The following is a 17,675-nucleotide window of genomic DNA, read 5'->3' as shown; positions in this document are numbered from 1 at the left end:
TGTTGGCAAATATTGTCTTCAAGTTTAGACTACAATCATCAATAAAAGTTAGCTATCTAATATGCTGCTTACAAAATGACCTTTACAATCTACACGTATGTACTAAAATCAAACACACAATATAGATATACTGAACAACTTTAAGACATGTTATTAAGAATACAAAGTGTCACTTCAGTTTGGTCTATCACAAAGGGAATGAAGGGGTTACCGCAAGTACATTGTCGACTGCGAACAAACTGGGGGAACCAGATCAGAATTTTAATGATGAGTTAGAGCACTGTGTTCACGGTCAACGAACACATGTCAGTTTTGCATGTAAAACAGGAGAAGCTCAAACAAGAAACACAAGATCATATATACCGATATACATCCAAAGCAACGATCAAAGACGGAAGACAGAAGTTAACACATATATACTCGTCGAAATAAGAGATCAGTGGCAGCTAGGAGATGATCTTTTCGATGGCAGCGGAGTTATTCTCAAAGGAGAGAAAATCGTAATTCCATAAAAGTTTCAGAAAGAAATGTTTCAAAGAATTTTGCAAAGGTAATCTTTAGATTGGGAATCACATGCAGAGAACTAGAGATATTGTGTGTTATCCAGGAACGACTGCCCAGTAGCAGGCTTAATAACTGATATTAGAAGTAAAAAGTAGCAGTGATACATTTTCAAGATGGCAAACCGTCCAAAACTTTGTGAATTATAATTTTGGGGCCCTTTCAGTTGATTAATGGTACTATTTTTCTCAAAGTAACAAACACACAAGAACCAAGAGCTAATCACTATTTTGGTCAAAGAACGACCTGGGCAACAATACACTCACAAATCAGAATTTAAATCAATGCAAAAATAAGGTTAACAACTATAATATCTTTATTTTTCAACCAATTTAAATATTCTGAAGACTAAAAGGTTTTATTTCTCATGCAAAACTGTTGGATATGAAGAAAAAAGTATATTATCAGTGCTATGCCGCAAACCTCAAGGTAGCATCAAACAGTTTTGTATGATTGCCATGGGGTAAATTTCAAGTATTTGAAGTTTCCATACGTTATCCAATAGCAATTTCATCTGTTTTAGCTAAAGTTTCAGGAACGTATGTCTTTTACTGGAACATCAGTTTTTGTGTAGAAAACTTTGCGCAATTTGAGTTTGAGAATAATTTCAACGACTCTGTTGTTATGGGTGACACAACAGCAAGAACTAGATTTAAATGAGGGCCTCTTGCTAGCTTTCAAAGTAAGTAATTTTGCTGAAAAACTGTCAGTGCATGGTCTATTTCACCGCCGTTTTTGTGTGTTTGTTTGTTTATTTGTTTGTTTTGTTTGGGGATTTGTTTTGATGTTGTTGGGGTTGTTCTGTTGTTGTGTTTTTTTCGTCTTACTTGTGACTCGCATCATAAGTCTTTAATATTTTACGAGACTGATTGTCTCATAAACTCTTAGTCAAGTTGTTTCCATGATCCGAGAGAGAGAGACAGAGACAGAGACAGAGAGGTTCAAGCTCTCTTGAAAGAGGTGTCAGTTTGTCAACGAAGATATGGTTACATATGGTTGATGGGGAAATGGGCGAGCGGAGGTACGGGATCTGTAACGACACAAGCGTCTTTGAGTTCCTGACGAAGGAACGTTTTATTGAAATACTCAACATGTAAAATTGCATTCCAATATCAATCTACATAAACTTAACTTACTGATACTTATATCATATAAAACTACAACATTCCTTCACTTACAAACATCATACATTGTATGATTTCTGCCTTTTAGAATATAATACAGATAATTAAATATCGAATAAATTCACGATAGCTAAAGAATCTAAAATTCAGTATTTCAGACTAATACCGCAATCATTTAGTAGGAATATATTTTACTGAAATTAATCTAAAATGTCAACATATTAAACTCTATTATTTAAAGAGCATTCTATTTCTGAATTAACTATTACTGAGTATGAAGTTGGTAGCGAACGTTTTTTTTTAAAAAAACTATAATCAATAATATAATTACAAGTAAATATTAGTTCTTCAAACAATTAAACTTTCCAATACATTATATTAAAGAATAGTAAAGAAATATTAGAATAATCCAATGTTGCAACGTAGATATTAGATTAACATCTTAACACTAAATATCCTTATACTGTATTTTAAAAAATTGCACATAGACGATAATCTTACCTGTAACGATACAAGCCTCTTTGATTTTCTGGCGAGTGAACTGGCGTCTCATGGTTGGAGGGTGGGTGGGTTTTTAAAAAATCGGTGAAATAGCATATGGAAATATTTGTAATGCAAATACTTTATTTACATACTTTCTAAATCATTTTACGAGCATACGTATGTATGTATGTATGTATGTATGTATGTGTGTGTGTGAATGTGCGTGTGTGCGTGCGTGTATATGTGTGTTTGGATTTCATTGTAATGCATTGCAATGTGTGGATTTTTATTTAACAATACGCAGGCCAGCACTTGGTGTGTGTGTGTGATTTAGGTTTTTAACGTAGCTTTAACAATTTTTCAGTCATATCGCTACGATGTCTGCAGTGTGGCAGTTTATAGTGATGTCTAGCCCTGGGGTATCATGCCGCAGACATGTAGCATGATGTCCCACCCAGTCACATTATCCTGACACCAGGCCGACCAGTCCTAACACTAACCTCTTAATGCTGAGCGTCAAGCGAGGCAGCTGTTAGCACCATTTTTATAAGTCTTTGGTATGACTCGGCCGGGGATCGAACCCACGACCTCCTGCATGCCAGCGCTTGGACCATGTCCATTGCTATTGAGTGCTACCTCAAAAGCTGTCTGAATGACTACTGAACCATATATTCACCTTTTAATAGAGACGGTTCGAACAGTCTCTGTTCACAGACGACTAGTATACGGTATCGTGTAACAATGGGTCTATTGAAATTGACGTCAAATAATTCACTGGAACATACCCTGTACACCGTCGGCTCGAATACACTTAGGTAATTCATATCACAGCACACATGAAAACCTTTAGATAAGGTTCGTTATGTTTGTATATTTGGAATATAGTACAAGCAGGTCCGAATCATATCACTCATACCTTGAGTTACATGACTAACTAGATTCTTTGTATGTACTACTAATACTTCAGACACTTATAGTTTGTGGATACTTTTCATACACCTACAATCTTTAATAATATGGAAATAAAAACAACACACAAATAGCAACGCTATATGGAATATAGGAAAGAGAAACATTTCTACATCACAGAGTACCGCAAAAAAAGACATTTTACGAAGTCGTTTCAAATTAGAGCTGTTTGGAGGAACGGCGATTGATGTACTGCAATGATCTGCTAGAAAAGGAAACGGACAGCGATGATGTGCAAATGTAAGTTCAATAATTTTATTTATAGATGCTAGCATAAGAAGAACGTATGGTTGGTTTAGCTGGGTTTTATTAAACGGCACAGCTACACATAGTTGTTATTTGTTTTATTTCTAGTGCTAAGGCAATTAAAATAAAATACATAGCCCAAGGACACACCATGGTAGCCGACTCAATCCGATGATAAAATTCGAACTCGCACTCTTTCGGCAACGAGTCTAGCACTCTAACCATCAGTCGCCTCTTAAGTCATGCAATAGTGTATTGGACGTATTCTGCATCCCCGAGCTCGTAAAGAGCTGTAACCCAACTTTAAGTATATTCGTTAATAGTTCATATGAAGCACATTTCGTTTCATCCGATGATACTTGAGCGGATCTTTACTTTTTTGAAATGCTACCATATCATATAAAAACGTAAATTCTTCTATTAAAGTATTTCGGAATATTTCAGGAATAAAACCGCAAAGAAAGAAACCTCTCGAATAAACCGCAAAAAATTAGCTTTTTCTTTGTTAGAGCAAAATATAACAAGTCGGCAGATAATCATGAGCATTGATATATCCGTGGGTTTTGTGGGGGGGGGGGGGTGTCTTTCCTTGATATTTTTAAGCAGGTGGGTGGGGGTGTAGAACTATAATCAGGCAAATCCCGTAATTGGTAGTCATGTTTTTACTTTGATACTCTTCATTCAATATAGGAGTCTGAATAAGACTGTGGGATATTTGACAGTTGTTTTAAACTTCTGCTGATTTTGTCATTGGTGAAGCCATGAGAGAGAGGAGGAGTGAGGAGCTTCATCCGTTTAAATCAATCGTGTCTGCCAAATAAACATAGTGGGGGATCAAGTCATTATTGTGAAAAACATCCCTGATCTAGTGCAACTAATGCCTTGCTTCTCCCAAACTTTTTTTTTAAAAAAAAAATTTATTTGCTGTTTTTGTAATTAAAAAAAAAGGAATTAGGCGTTCTCGAAATCCTCAGTGTCTGTCCCTTTTCCCATTCTCTTCATACTGTATTGTTGAAATTCTCCACCAGACTTTTTTATGACCATATTCTGGGCTATAATGAGTGGGGTCTAGCGATAAAATGTACTAAAATTTGAAATACAGAGACATGCCGAAAAAACTGTGCCCAGATTTAATATAGGCAGTCATAGCAGGTAAACCAATGACGATTGGGCGGGGTATAAGAAAAGGGTATACAATAATCATTTTAAATAAGGAAATACATTAAATAAATGGGCATTCTAGTTCAAATTATGCGATTGAAGATTCTGGTACCTTTTACTTTGGGGGGGGGAGATGAAGCTTCATGGTATTTATTCGTGAATTTAAACATTTTTAGCTATGAAAAATTAAGATTTAAAGGTTACGATCACATCCTCAGTACCGTTCCTGACAATGAGTTACCAGATAAGTGTTGTAAATGAATTAATGAAAGAACAATTGAAGCATTCAATTTTGTGATCGCAGAGTACAATCAAATAAATTGTACATATGATTAAATAGTAAATCAAGCGTACTGCTATGCGGAGTTATTAATGAAAGTTTACACGAAAAATGTATTAGAGGGGAATTAAATGTAAGAAAGAACCTTACTGTTGAATTTGACAACGAGTCATAGCACTTATTCCGCGTGGGGGGGTGCTTAAGTACGATTGCATAAAAACTGTGTTGTTCCTTACTGTAACAACATGGGACGATAAGATGAAAATCAGACTCTTAACTTGATTGAAGAAATGGTGTAAAATAAACTGCTTACCGCTTTTTCCCTTTTCAGAAAGATATGCGCATCCTCATCAGTTTAGTTATACCATATAATTGCAAGACAGGATACCGAAGTGCGCGTCGCCAAATAGCGGCAAGAACCAGAAAGCAATTAAATGGGTTTTAAATAAAAACATTGGTTAAACACACATGCGCGCGCGCACACACACACACACACCGCTGACATGTAAGTTAGGGCAACAGTGCCAATTGTGTTAAGTATCGTTATTCAACTGCGTTAAAATGTATCGCATAATTGGGCATTTTCTTCCTACATGAACTCACGGTTTCACTCGAACTTCTTTCATCCGGTAGGATGACCACGTCGTACTCAGAAAATATTCCTAAATTCAAAACTACGGGGGTGGGGTGGTGGTGGGGGATTGTTGCCTCATTTTTTTGCAGAACAAATCACCTTCTTAATCTTTCCGACGGTTTTTTACTTTGGATTTGTTTAAAATATCTACTTCAACGATTCCGAAAGGAAAGTTTGATTGTTCATTGATAAGTTATGAATCAGTAGTTTCAATGGCAACGAAATATATTATTTCTCCTAAAACTGAGATTTTACAAGTTCTTGCTTGTGATTCTTCTGACGATTGAAATATTTTTGTTAGAAATAGAGATCGTGGAAAAGACTCTTTAAAAAAAGTTGTTAAGTTTAAAACACGGAGACCTTTTCACTCTTGAAAACAGAGGCGAGGAATTCCTCAAATCATCTAAATCCAAGCACTGCATGTAAATTGGGTCAATCGCGTCAGCCTTTAGCAAAAGTACGATAAGAAATTCGCTAATTTGCGCTAGCAATGGCAGCTCCTGCGCAAAAAAAAAAAAAGCATTTCCGTGTGGGTTGCATGATCAAATACAAATGTCATAGAGCCTTATTACAGTTAGATATAACGTATCACATATAAATAAACTATGAATATGTACTCAAGTTTAATGGCTGTACCGTTGACAATAAATATCAATGAGTATCTTTTCCTTTACGACATTTATATTGTCTTTTCCTTTACAACATTTATATTGAAATTAATAACGTTAGAAGCCAGGAGAATGATTTACGGATTTGTACATTTGCCACACTAAAGAACAATAATACATAAATGATGACGTGTACCCCCAATAGCCACACGCTGTGGATAATCAGCGACTCAGTCATGTTGAAATAAAGCAAATAACGATCGATAAGGTCAGTATCAGTATTGCAGATTAAACTGGCACAGACTACAAAGGTTTTTTGTTTTAAATCAGCCCCATGGTGGAATGAGGCGGTGTGTGTGTGTGTGTAGGGGGGTTAGAATGTTACAAAACTTATATTTTTGCAATGGTTTCAGTTTCTAGTTTTGTAAAGTATAAATATTCTAACTGCCGTTTGCTATATCTGTTAAGTGCCCAAACATCAAACGAATACTTATTTTAATGTACTTTTTGGTACCTTTTTTTTACTTGTTTTAAGAATTATTCTTCGGTGTGCATTCTGCATAACCAACATTCTTCTAAATCAAATATTATTATTATTATTATTATTATTATGCCTATTATAGGCGGAGGAAATAACGAGTATTTACGTAAAATGTATGTTCCTTTAAAAATGGAATCCATATTAGCTAAATTAATACATATTTATTTCAATATTATTAGGGGATAGGTTGCTGGAAAAACGGCGAAATGATAAAACTTCTTGACGAAATATTTTATCACTTACCTACCGGACACTCTATCTCAGTATACATACATACATACATACATACATACATACATACATACATACATACATACATACATACATACATACATACATATTGTAGAGATTTTCCCCTGCATCTTCAGTCTGCTGTTTTGATAAGCATCAAAGGATCAGGAACGGGATGATCCATTTATGAATAGACTAGTACGGTAACAAGAAGTTTCAGAAAACAACGAAAGTCACCTGTAAGCTATCTAATTCAAACGTCTCAGGTCACTTTTTTCATATTTGGTGAATAGCCAACCAACCCAAGTCTGTTTCTCATCAACCGCCAACAAATGTGGGACCCATCTTGCACAAGACTTTCTGAGCTCCAAATGACTCATCAATATAAAAAAAGCCGACGAATAACACCCGTGAAAATAGAAATATCTTCCACTATGTATCAGTCATCTTCATCAATTGTTCCCTTCATAGCAGCCAGTTCCCGCTCACCAATTGCATAATACGGTCTTCCAGAACTTGGGTCATCTTCCATGGATTTGCGAACATCTTTAAAACGACGAAATCATGTCAGAATTGTAGGGAGTCTGGATCCGTAAACTTTATAAAAGTCTGTGTTGATATAAATGAGAGAGTACCCTAAGCGTATCCAGACTGTATAGCACGCTATTCCGATATTTTTAGGTCACTGTCATATACTTATGTGACGTACTACGCTTATATCTGCAGGTAGCCGATTTGTCACACGTGCAGCTGCAGATCATGTTCAAAAAGTTATTCTTTCCCTTCGAATAGTATTTAATTTATTGACAGGTTTAAAACAAAATACAAATGTTTTAACATATCATTCAGAACTTACCATATACCCTTCGTAAGCATACCCCTTTGCACATCACAATACGTACAAACATTCCTTTCGTACGTCCGTTCCATTGCATCTACATATGTAATTACGATGGAACAGGAGAACGTAGGAATGTACTACTTTCAAGCTAATAAACATACATTATATCATATCAAACAAATATAAGAGAATTTACAGAGTGTAAGGGTTATTTTGTAAATAATATTTTCAATACTAATTTTCTTTATGATTGTGGGTTTGTAATTTAAGATGAGGTCATTTTAGTAATCATATTACATAGTTTCAACATGGTGAGCTGTACTCTGTCGAAGTAAATATATTGATAAGATTTGAGTTCAGGCTGTGGGTTGTCTTGAAAAACAAGGATGAACTAAGTATTGATTGGCTACCTGCTAAAGTATTTGACCTTATATACGAGTTGGAATGATCATCTGTTTCGGTACTACATCTTAGTCTTTTTTTATATAAGGGCAGAAAATTATCTAATTTTTAACATAAACATCAGTCTTAAATGAGTAATTTAGTTGTGATCGTTTGAGAGGATTGAATTATTTTCTTTAAAATATTCATTGGAATTACAAAGTCCTCAGAATTTAGGGTTTCGTATCTCTTTTGGAATTCATTGAAAGACATTTTTGATTATATCATTGTGATACATCAAGACTTTTGCAAATCAGCACAATATATTGAAATTCGTTCGGAACACCACTTGAACTCATTTGGATGTTCGATACTTTCGCATTTGCAATAGAACTTTAGGACTTTTAATTTTTCACTTTTTAATTTAGGGAATAAATTATGTTTTGAATTTTACAAATGGTTTTCGCTCTATTCCTTTCTATTACTTAGTTGTATGTGACTGCTACCGGGAGATATATATATATATATATATATATATATATATATATATATATATATATATATATATATATATATATATATATATATATATATATATATATATATATATATACCTTGTAGACAAAAAGTTTTTATTTCAAGATTTCACTTATAAAAAATACGTCGATCTTCATAAAGAAGAATGTAAATCCATTTTGTCATGTTCCACTCTTTTATACAGCAAAAGAAATACAGTTCCAGGATATTCTGGGAATCTTTTACAATGTTGCTGGGGTCACCATGACGATTGTTGGCATAGTCGGGTTTACATACGTGTCCTACATTGAGGTTGACTTCTACATATTTGCACTAGCCTCAGGATTAATGGTAAGTCTCTATGCATTAAATTTGGATATAGCGGCCTAGAAAATCCCATTGTTCGGGACACTGTTACTGAAGCAAGATCATTATCTGGGTAGTAGTTTGAATCCTCGCCCCTCTCTGCACCTTGCAGTCAGCCTATTGTATAATAACCGTTCATAAAGTGTGTTTTCACCCTTCAAGCCAATCTGATTGATATCACACGTCCACATTTCTGCGTGGAGTTCCGATGGACACCAAGAATGGGTCATGTTCTACTGACCTCGAAATTTACTAATCAAACCACAACTTCCAAATATTTTTTTTCATGTCACACACGTAAGTCGGAAGATACCGTTATTAACGATATCTGTCCTTAACACGAATTTGTAACAGGACTACTAAAAATATGTGGACTGAGAATTAAAAAGGTTACCAAAACATGAACGTCTATTGGTATATGTCAGATCTGTAGAGATCTGATTTTAATCAGATCTCCCTTCGAATTTTTCTGTTTGAATTTTTATTTATAATAATTATAATGCAGTAAAGGGATTTCTTTTTATGTGAAGGTACTTTGTTTAAAAAAAGATATGAAGAACACGCCCTCTGTGAAGCAGCTGCAGCAACAACATGGCTCATGGAGGGAACTACGCACGGTCGAATGTACAAAGTGAATCCTTCTACCACCTGTTTCTTAAAACAAACATCAAAATGAGCCATAAAAGGCGACCGAAACTCCAGGTTTCAACTATTCAAATTACGGTTCAACAGATTGACGCTACAACCACTGGGCCTTGCACGCGAACACGTTTAGTTGCGCAAACGATAAGCTCAGTAAAATTTGAAATAACTTCTGAATATCGAATCAAGGCAAGAACGACTACTACAACCAATAGATCTACGTGGCAAGTACCATTTAAGAATGTGTCACGAAAACGAAGGAGTATCATGGTTTATTCACGCAATAGTGTACAAACGGGTGAGTGTGGGTTTGGTGAAGGCGTTTGCCCTGAGAGCCAGAGGTCTTGATCAAAATTAAATTGCAGTAAGGTCATTGGCGCCCATATCTGTTAAGGAGCAAACACTATCTAACATTGCCGCTACCACGGGATCAGTTATTAATTAGAACTAGCATTCAGACAACGATTACACACAGCCAGTAAAATGACATGACCGTAAAAAAATGAATTAAAATTTATAATCTGAAAAAGGTTATATTTTCTTATTTGTATGGATGCTACAGTTTGATTGAGAAATATTACTGGAACGCAGTTTCAAATCTACAGCGTTGTATTTTTATAATAACAAGTCTATGTATTCATTCAAAGTCAGTTATATTGCTTGTCATCCGTCAGTTTCATAATTACTGTCACGGATATCCGAAATATTTGTGACGAATCAAAACATGTCAGTTTAATTAGTGGTTCATGGCCCTTAAATATATGTAATTATTTGCAAAGTAGCATTTCTAGCTTGAGTCACTAGTTGTCAAAAAGATCAGAAATACTGCCACGTGCTGGTTCAGGTTTAATTCCAGCACATCTGCATCTAATAAGTTAGCAACCCTTTGACTGACATATTGAGCAAATTGAAATTTATTGACGTACTGATTATAGAAAGTCTAATAACAGATGCAGACTCCATAGAAATTATTATTGTTAAATAATAACGATATGTCAAGAAACTATATATCTAGCCAATTGTGCAGATAACAACAACTCTAGACGGAGACTCTGCATGAGAAAGAAAAATGGATTTCTGTTAATCTTAATGTACTGTGTTTGTCAAAAAATAAATGAAATTTTTGCGTAGTACGAGCCTGTATTAACAATTCTAAAATAACAACACAAATGGTGGATCAATCTGGCCACATTTCAAGAAACACAAATAGTTTAATACCGTAGATCCCGAGAGATGTACTGACACTGTTACACTTCGGTAACCGGGCATGCCAGCATCTCTTGGTGAAAAACATTACCACAACATTCAAGCCTACTATAATTGTTTTAAAACTAAATATTTATAGCCAATAACCTGTTGAAATGTCTTCCCAAGACTTTGCAAAGATTCACTTTGAGAAATTCTATGATGACGAAATTAGACTCTTGTAAGGCAAGATGAAGGACAAAACGTGAGTAAAAACCAAACGTTTTCACCTACCGGAACCGGGTGTCAAGTTAAGACTTTTAGCTCAGTATGTAGAAATTATCAATAAACCTATGCATGTTCACGCTGTTAAATGTTATAACAGTGAAGTGCAGCGATTAACCAACATGGAACAATTTCAACATTGAATTTGAAGTTATCCCATTACCATCAACTAAAGCATATCTTTTGACAGGTTTCTTTCTTACTTAAGGCATACATATAACTAGTATCAGCTGATGTGGAATTTCCCCTTTTGCCCAAAAATTAGGCCAAAAAGGTGTTCTTCGCCCATTATTTTTCTTCTGACATTGCAAGTGGCGGTGTCTAGCTGTGCGAGGTACGATCTGTCTTTTAAGCCATAGCATTAAATCCTTCAGAACACTCACATTGTTAGTATTAATCCCTGTTAGAACAGAACACCTGCGTATCCGTCGGTTATTGACCTGAAACTTAAATTGCTGACAAATGGGTGATGGCAGCATCACCCCAAGGCAAACGGAACGCGTGGAAACCGTCTAGCGATGACTGTCTCGCTAAGAACTGACTAATGCTTGGGAGGAAGCTGATGTTACTACCTACACTTTTGTCAATAAAATAAACACAATTTAGCAAACTCATTATTTATCTTACTTTTGTGTGCCGAAAAATTATGCATTGCAATCATTTTAATTTTATAAAGTAACTTTTGAGCCAATCATCTTTAGCCGATGACTTGTGTGTGCTGCAAAGGCGTTAGTCACTATATAATAAAAATGATTACAATACATGAAATTAGGACTTTCAGAAAAATATTATAAATAATGACTTTATAGGGTCAGGTGTAAAACTGAGCGTTTTTAAGTTGCAAACCTTGTCCTTTTGGTAGTAAGATAAACATGGTCCAGTGTCTGAAATGATATTAGCAGTAATCTGAGGAACTTTTATCCCTCGAGTTGAGTGTTTCTTTTGCTTCAGGCTATTTTTTAACATTATTTTTGTGTCAGCCATCTGTAGATTTAATCCCACGATCTTGTTTCGTAGAGGAAAGTATCTTGGCCTCTCGTTATGGGAGCATAACTTTCACACATTAAGACTTTGGTATAAAAAATGTAGCCATAGCTGCTTCACAGAGTGTGTTTTCTCAAAATAATATAATTATTTAATCTTGATATTTAAAGGCACAAGGACTACTGAACATAATAAATTTTAGCTAATATGCACATATTGCAAATTATAATGTTTTATATAGAGAAACTGGTGAAAAGATGTTATTTTTCTGCTTTGCGCGAACTAGTGGATTTTCAGTAAGAAAGACTTCTGATTTTTCACTTGAGAGAATTAGTACAAATAATGTATCACTTCATTCAATATATATCGATAACAATATGACCAAGAAATCTGATCTGCCATTTGTCACTTGCGTGGTCTAGTAGTATCCATGGCTACATGTTACGCAAGAGTTCAGATCTCACACTATGCTTGTTTTTCAATTTTTTTGTTTATATGCTTTGTGCCTTAATTAGTTGTGATAATTAGGTTACACAAAAGACAGCAGAACATAAGCGATATACATAAGCCATATTAATCGAGTAACTTTTCTTGACTCAAAAACAACACGAGTACGGTTTTGTATATATTGCATACAATTTTATATACACTAACTAAATATATTTAGCTTTATTATATGAAGGAAATTCCAAACGAATTGAACTGTATACCAGTTTGAGTTGGTGCGTCTAAAAAATATCGACGCGCCAACGTAAAGAAAATATTAAAATAGTTCCAATCTGGGTATGTGATAGGAAATGCGGACATTACATATGTATCGAACACCAGATCATGCAAGTGAAATTAAACGGTTATATAAAAAGATAACTTAATGTAACGTAATGCAATGCAATAGTATTCAACTGTAGAGTTATAATGAAGTTTAAAGAACCAGCAAACCTTTTATATTGACCTCCGCTTCGCAAAGGTCAGTATGAGGTTTGCTGGTTTCATACATCTTCTTAAAAAGGTATATAACTGTTTATTTTATGATTCAGAGAACAAATTAAAAAAAATTCTGTGACATTTTTGACATCATAAACACGCGATATTCAAAATGGACATGCAATATGAACTATTATCACATATCACGTGACATTGTGATCCAATGAAAAACCACCTCTCAGTGAAATCGTATAATAAAATATAATATGATGCGAGACTCTGATAAATACCACATTTTATAATGCTTCTACGAAAATTCACTAAAGAATATGTTGTCATGTTGAAATTTTGATTAGATTTTCTTATTTTCAGTGTTTATGTGTCGGTATCATGTGGACGTGCTATACACAAGTACTTACTTTAGAGCAGTCACGATCATACTTGGTAAGAAGGTTGCATTGATACATGTTTGTGGCCGTTGGTTTGTTTGTGTTATTGAATACATGTGCGCATGTCCATGTTTCTGTTCATTTATATTAACAAATCAAACGTCATTAAGTTTTACGTAATTTTAAGCAGATAAAGGTCCACTTAATCTTGACCGTGGGATTGCTAATTTTAAAGTTTCGTTTTAATCATAACCTGTTAGTACCTTTTGATATAACTGAAAGGTTGTGATATTTACATTAAAACAGTTGGAAAGACATATTGGAACTGAACATTTATCAGTATTGGATTAAAATAATGACCTGATTATACCAATCATTGGTCATATTTTATACCTACATGTATGATGTATTAGGCACACACACAAACACGCGCACAGTGATCATGAAACATTTCTTTCCATTTCAGATGCGAGTCATTTTGCTATTAAATACAGTAGCTTTTCTGCTGGTGATCCCTGGTGCAGTGTTATCAGGGAATGCCATCAAATATGGTTGCCGTGCTGATGCATATACTCAATGCAACTTTGACCTCAATAAGGAAAAAAACTACAATCTGGTCGTGACATCCATGGTATTGTTTTGTGTGATGCTGCTTCCCTTATTTTTCTTCTGCGCTTTGTTCTTTGTTGTAATTATAGCTTACATTGCGGACTATTGCTCGTCAACCTCTGATACAGACCAAAGAAACGATGGGGCTGCATCCGGAAGACAGAGATCACATGGTCAAGATCAACGTGGGACTGTTATACACGAACTCGTGCGTTCAGCCGATTACAACAGCGCGACGCATTATGGACGACCGCCCCCTGCATACAACACTATTGTTGCTGTTGAGGACCCCATGCCCTCGTACGAAAGGCAAAGAACTATATTTAGCCCTCCACCAACTTACAGCTCTCTCGGTTTTGTGAATCATATATAGAAAGCCTTTTTTGTTGCTGTAGGCGGCAGTTACACACTTAATGTGTATGCTGTAAATCTGGTATTGCTTCCTTATATTTATTTGGTGAAAATAAGTTACTATAAGGCAATTATGCTGAGCCAAGAGTCTTCATGAAAAAATTAAATTATAGGAAGAAAGGTTAAAAAACATAATGATGACATCGTCAACCTTTACCTTTTTCGTCATCGTCACCCTCCTAATTGGCATATGGCCACTATAATCTCAAAAGAGTATGCATGACACGGTGCCTGGTCAAAGGTTACAAAAACAACACATGTGAAGCTTGTTTTGAAAGATTCTATTTCATACGCAAAAATATAAATTCTACATGTATGTATTCCTAAATAGACTTGCAAATGGTAGACATGTTTGTTCACCTACCCACCTTTCCTTGGACAAGTCACATACCACAGGTACAAACAAAGGATATTTCGTTGTACTGTGTGCTGCCCAACTCTCACGTTTCTAAGTCTGCATTGGCCGTCTAATAGAAACAGTTTAAATAAAAATTGGTTCCGAGTTGCAAGGCTATTAGAGGAGGCTATGAATTCTAATTTACATCGCTTTTTCTCTAAATATGAGTGATTAGAGTCAGGTAAGGATCCTGCAAAAATGGGACTCAAAATCGGAGATGTTTCAGGAGATGTGTGAAACACTAGATAAATTCTACATGTGCCTTTATTTATACGAGGTCTTTTTTGTGAGGGGTGGGTGGGTTTTGTTTTTATGAGGGTCAGTTTTAGACATTGCAAGTTAGCAAGTGATGGTTCTTGGAACACGCAAGATTTGATGATTATTTCGAAGGGGTAGAAAATATTTCGAACCGAATGTTGATACATGTGTATTTTTTTTATAAATATGTGAGGGGTACATTGCGAATAAAAAATGAATGAAGACTTGATCTAAACTTAATCAATTCATCAAACAGTACACCCAATCAGTGGACCAATCGGTCAGATAGTTTTAATATAAATTGATTGGATCCTTCATAAAATGAAATAAATAAAAATTCCAGTGTTCTCGTTTCTGTCTTCAAATGAGCGAGTTCCATCTACAAAACATTTGATCAAAGGTAGCGCATAGTGTTCTTTTGTTTGTCTCATTACATAGAGCCAGTAAAGCTAGCTCCGTCTTCACTAGTCAATGGTCGTCGATCCACTTCTTTTATCGTCAACGTGGAAGATGATTTAGATCAGGCGCATCACACGACGAGAGTCACGATCATTTCTAGTTGAACAAATACACTCTACATGTTTAACAACCATTGTTTTCAATCTCTACGTGTCGCGGTCTTTCAAGGAAAAAAAAATATCGCGAGCGTTGATTGTGAGATCCATTCGTCTCATGACCTTGAACCGAATAAGAGCTTTTGGAAATGCACTATCGAAGCAAAAAAGCAGTAATTTATGAAGGTACAGCCTGCCAAATTTTTATTTTTTCTTATACGACGCAGGTCACCAAAGGAAATATCAACACTTACAGCGTTGGAGTTTTGGAATATCACTAAAGTTTATTCAGAACATGAATCATTAGAACATGTATTCGAAATTCTAGGATTATTTGGGATTTAATTCGCAATACTATAAATTATTTTTATATTTTCACTTTGAATACTAGGGAAATAAATTATTTGTTGAATTTTAAAAAGCTTGTTGCTTTACACTCTTTTCTATTACTTATTTTAAGACCATAGAGTTGTAATACATAACGAATCTCATACAGTGACTGACTGCATCTTTCCCTGGGCAAGGGCTGCGTACGGGAACAGGTTATTGGATATAGCCCTACACACACCTTCCTTTTTTGTGTGAAAACCCTAGTTTTTAGTAGGGGTTCACTTGTTCTAACAAACTTTAAGAAATCTGAAAATATACTTATATAAATGCGATATAATTACAGGAAAGTGGCATATATTGGGTGTGAGAATAAGGAAATTGTTCGTGGCCAAAAATAAATATGAACATTAAAATGAAAAACATCCAAATGAAACTTATAATTTTCATTCGTATTTGTAACTGTTTGTTTAGAAATACTACAATCTTTTGATGTCTGGTATGACAAATGTTTCGTGCAACAGAAAGTATGTATTACACAATATTTTTGTCGTGAAATATATTAAAAAGCTATATGAATTATTAATTGATGCAATGTGTGTTTTTTCTTTTATTTTGAGCAATCAATGTGATTTTGTTGTGCTAATGTGGGATTTTATAAGACCATGTTGTCTTGTAGGCAGGCAATTTTCTGTGTGGTCATTATTGAGTCCATGTTGTTTGTGGACAGGCTGAGAAGTTTATTTGGATTGCATTGCATCCATGTTGTTTTGTGAGCAGGTTAAGAACTGACTTCAGTGATTCTATGTTGTTTTGAGGGCATTTCAGGTTTTTCATGGGGTTGCTTTTGTATGGAATTTGAAATGTTTTCTCATATATATTTGTGATGATAACTAGATATATGTATGTGAACAAGAAGAAAAGGATAACTAAATTACAACAAAGCATCAAGGTGCAGGAGCCAAAGAGTATTTCGAACTTGGACTGTTTCAAACAGCACATAAGAAACAATTCGTCATTGTTCAAATATATAGCATATATTACAACTGGAAACGACAATCAACGATTTAGCAATTTAAAATTTCGAAGAATACATCATGTAATTGTTGCTAATTACAATATTTCTTGGGCATAATGTACTAACTAAGGCAAGCATCGATTTATATTGAGCTCCTTTGTGGACAAAACCAAAAAGAAAAGCTTTAGTGTTTGTATGGAAAGAAAACTATTATTGGTTATAATAATAATCTTCGTTTTCTGTTAAGCCTTCTCAATGATGACAAAAATATCTGATAGTAAGAACTCTATCTCTGTCGAAACGTGACATTCATTTAAATTCTCGGATCATAACTAAATGGTCAAATTACTCTTTACATGCGCTACGCAATTTAATTCTTAACAATGCAGGACACAGTCCATTGTTGTAGATGTTTCTGTGTAGTTGTATATAAGATATCTACGATCTTTTATGTTTAAAATACTTTTATTTTATATCTATATTTTAATTTAGATATATGAACTATGTAGTCTGAAATGAAGAATTTTCATCTTCCATATATATATATATATATAAACAAACATTTAAAAGACATCTGTCAGTGCATTTTCAGTGCTCTTTCTTTTCTTGATGGGTTGTTTGTTTCAATTATGCAGAAAGTGCGAAATGTACAATAATTGCGTTTTGTAAATACCGAAAGTTCAAATTACAACGCAATGGTTCAAACGATCAAAAACCATTATAGTGATACTCGTTTTGTTATTTATGCAT

The 17,675-nt window shown here is 34.7% G+C and overlaps 1 protein-coding gene across 1 annotated transcript; it reads left to right on the top strand.

Moving 5' to 3' along the window:
• The first annotated feature begins 3,079 nt into the window (after window positions 1–3,079).
• Window positions 3,080–16,493, top strand: LOC149807212 (uncharacterized). Its single transcript, XM_089935470.1, has 4 exons — window positions 3,080–3,377; window positions 8,782–8,927; window positions 13,335–13,406; window positions 13,818–16,493. The coding sequence occupies exons 1-4, from the start codon at window positions 3,365–3,367 to the stop codon at window positions 14,331–14,333; spliced, it is 747 nt and encodes a 248-aa protein (XP_089791596.1). The 5' UTR covers window positions 3,080–3,364; the 3' UTR covers window positions 14,334–16,493.
• Window positions 16,494–17,675: the final 1,182 nt, after the last annotated feature.

The sequence above is a fragment of the Sinohyriopsis cumingii genome, chromosome 1 (assembly GCF_028554795.1).
Source record: "Sinohyriopsis cumingii isolate HCF-2022 chromosome 1, ASM2855479v2, whole genome shotgun sequence".
Taxonomy (NCBI): Eukaryota; Metazoa; Mollusca; class Bivalvia; order Unionida; family Unionidae; genus Sinohyriopsis; species Sinohyriopsis cumingii.
The sequence above is the reverse complement of the archived record's forward strand: the minus strand, read 5'-3'. Positions and strand labels throughout refer to the sequence as shown.

What these genes read in the sequence shown, in the direction of transcription:
- LOC149807212 (XM_089935470.1), top strand. An exon ending in CACTAGCCTCAGGATTAATG is followed by an intron (nt 8,928 to 13,334) that starts GTAAGTCTCTAT and finishes TCTTATTTTCAG; the next exon opens with TGTTTATGTGTCGGTATCAT. An exon ending in AGCAGTCACGATCATACTTG is followed by an intron (nt 13,407 to 13,817) that starts GTAAGAAGGTTG and finishes TTTCCATTTCAG; the next exon opens with ATGCGAGTCATTTTGCTATT.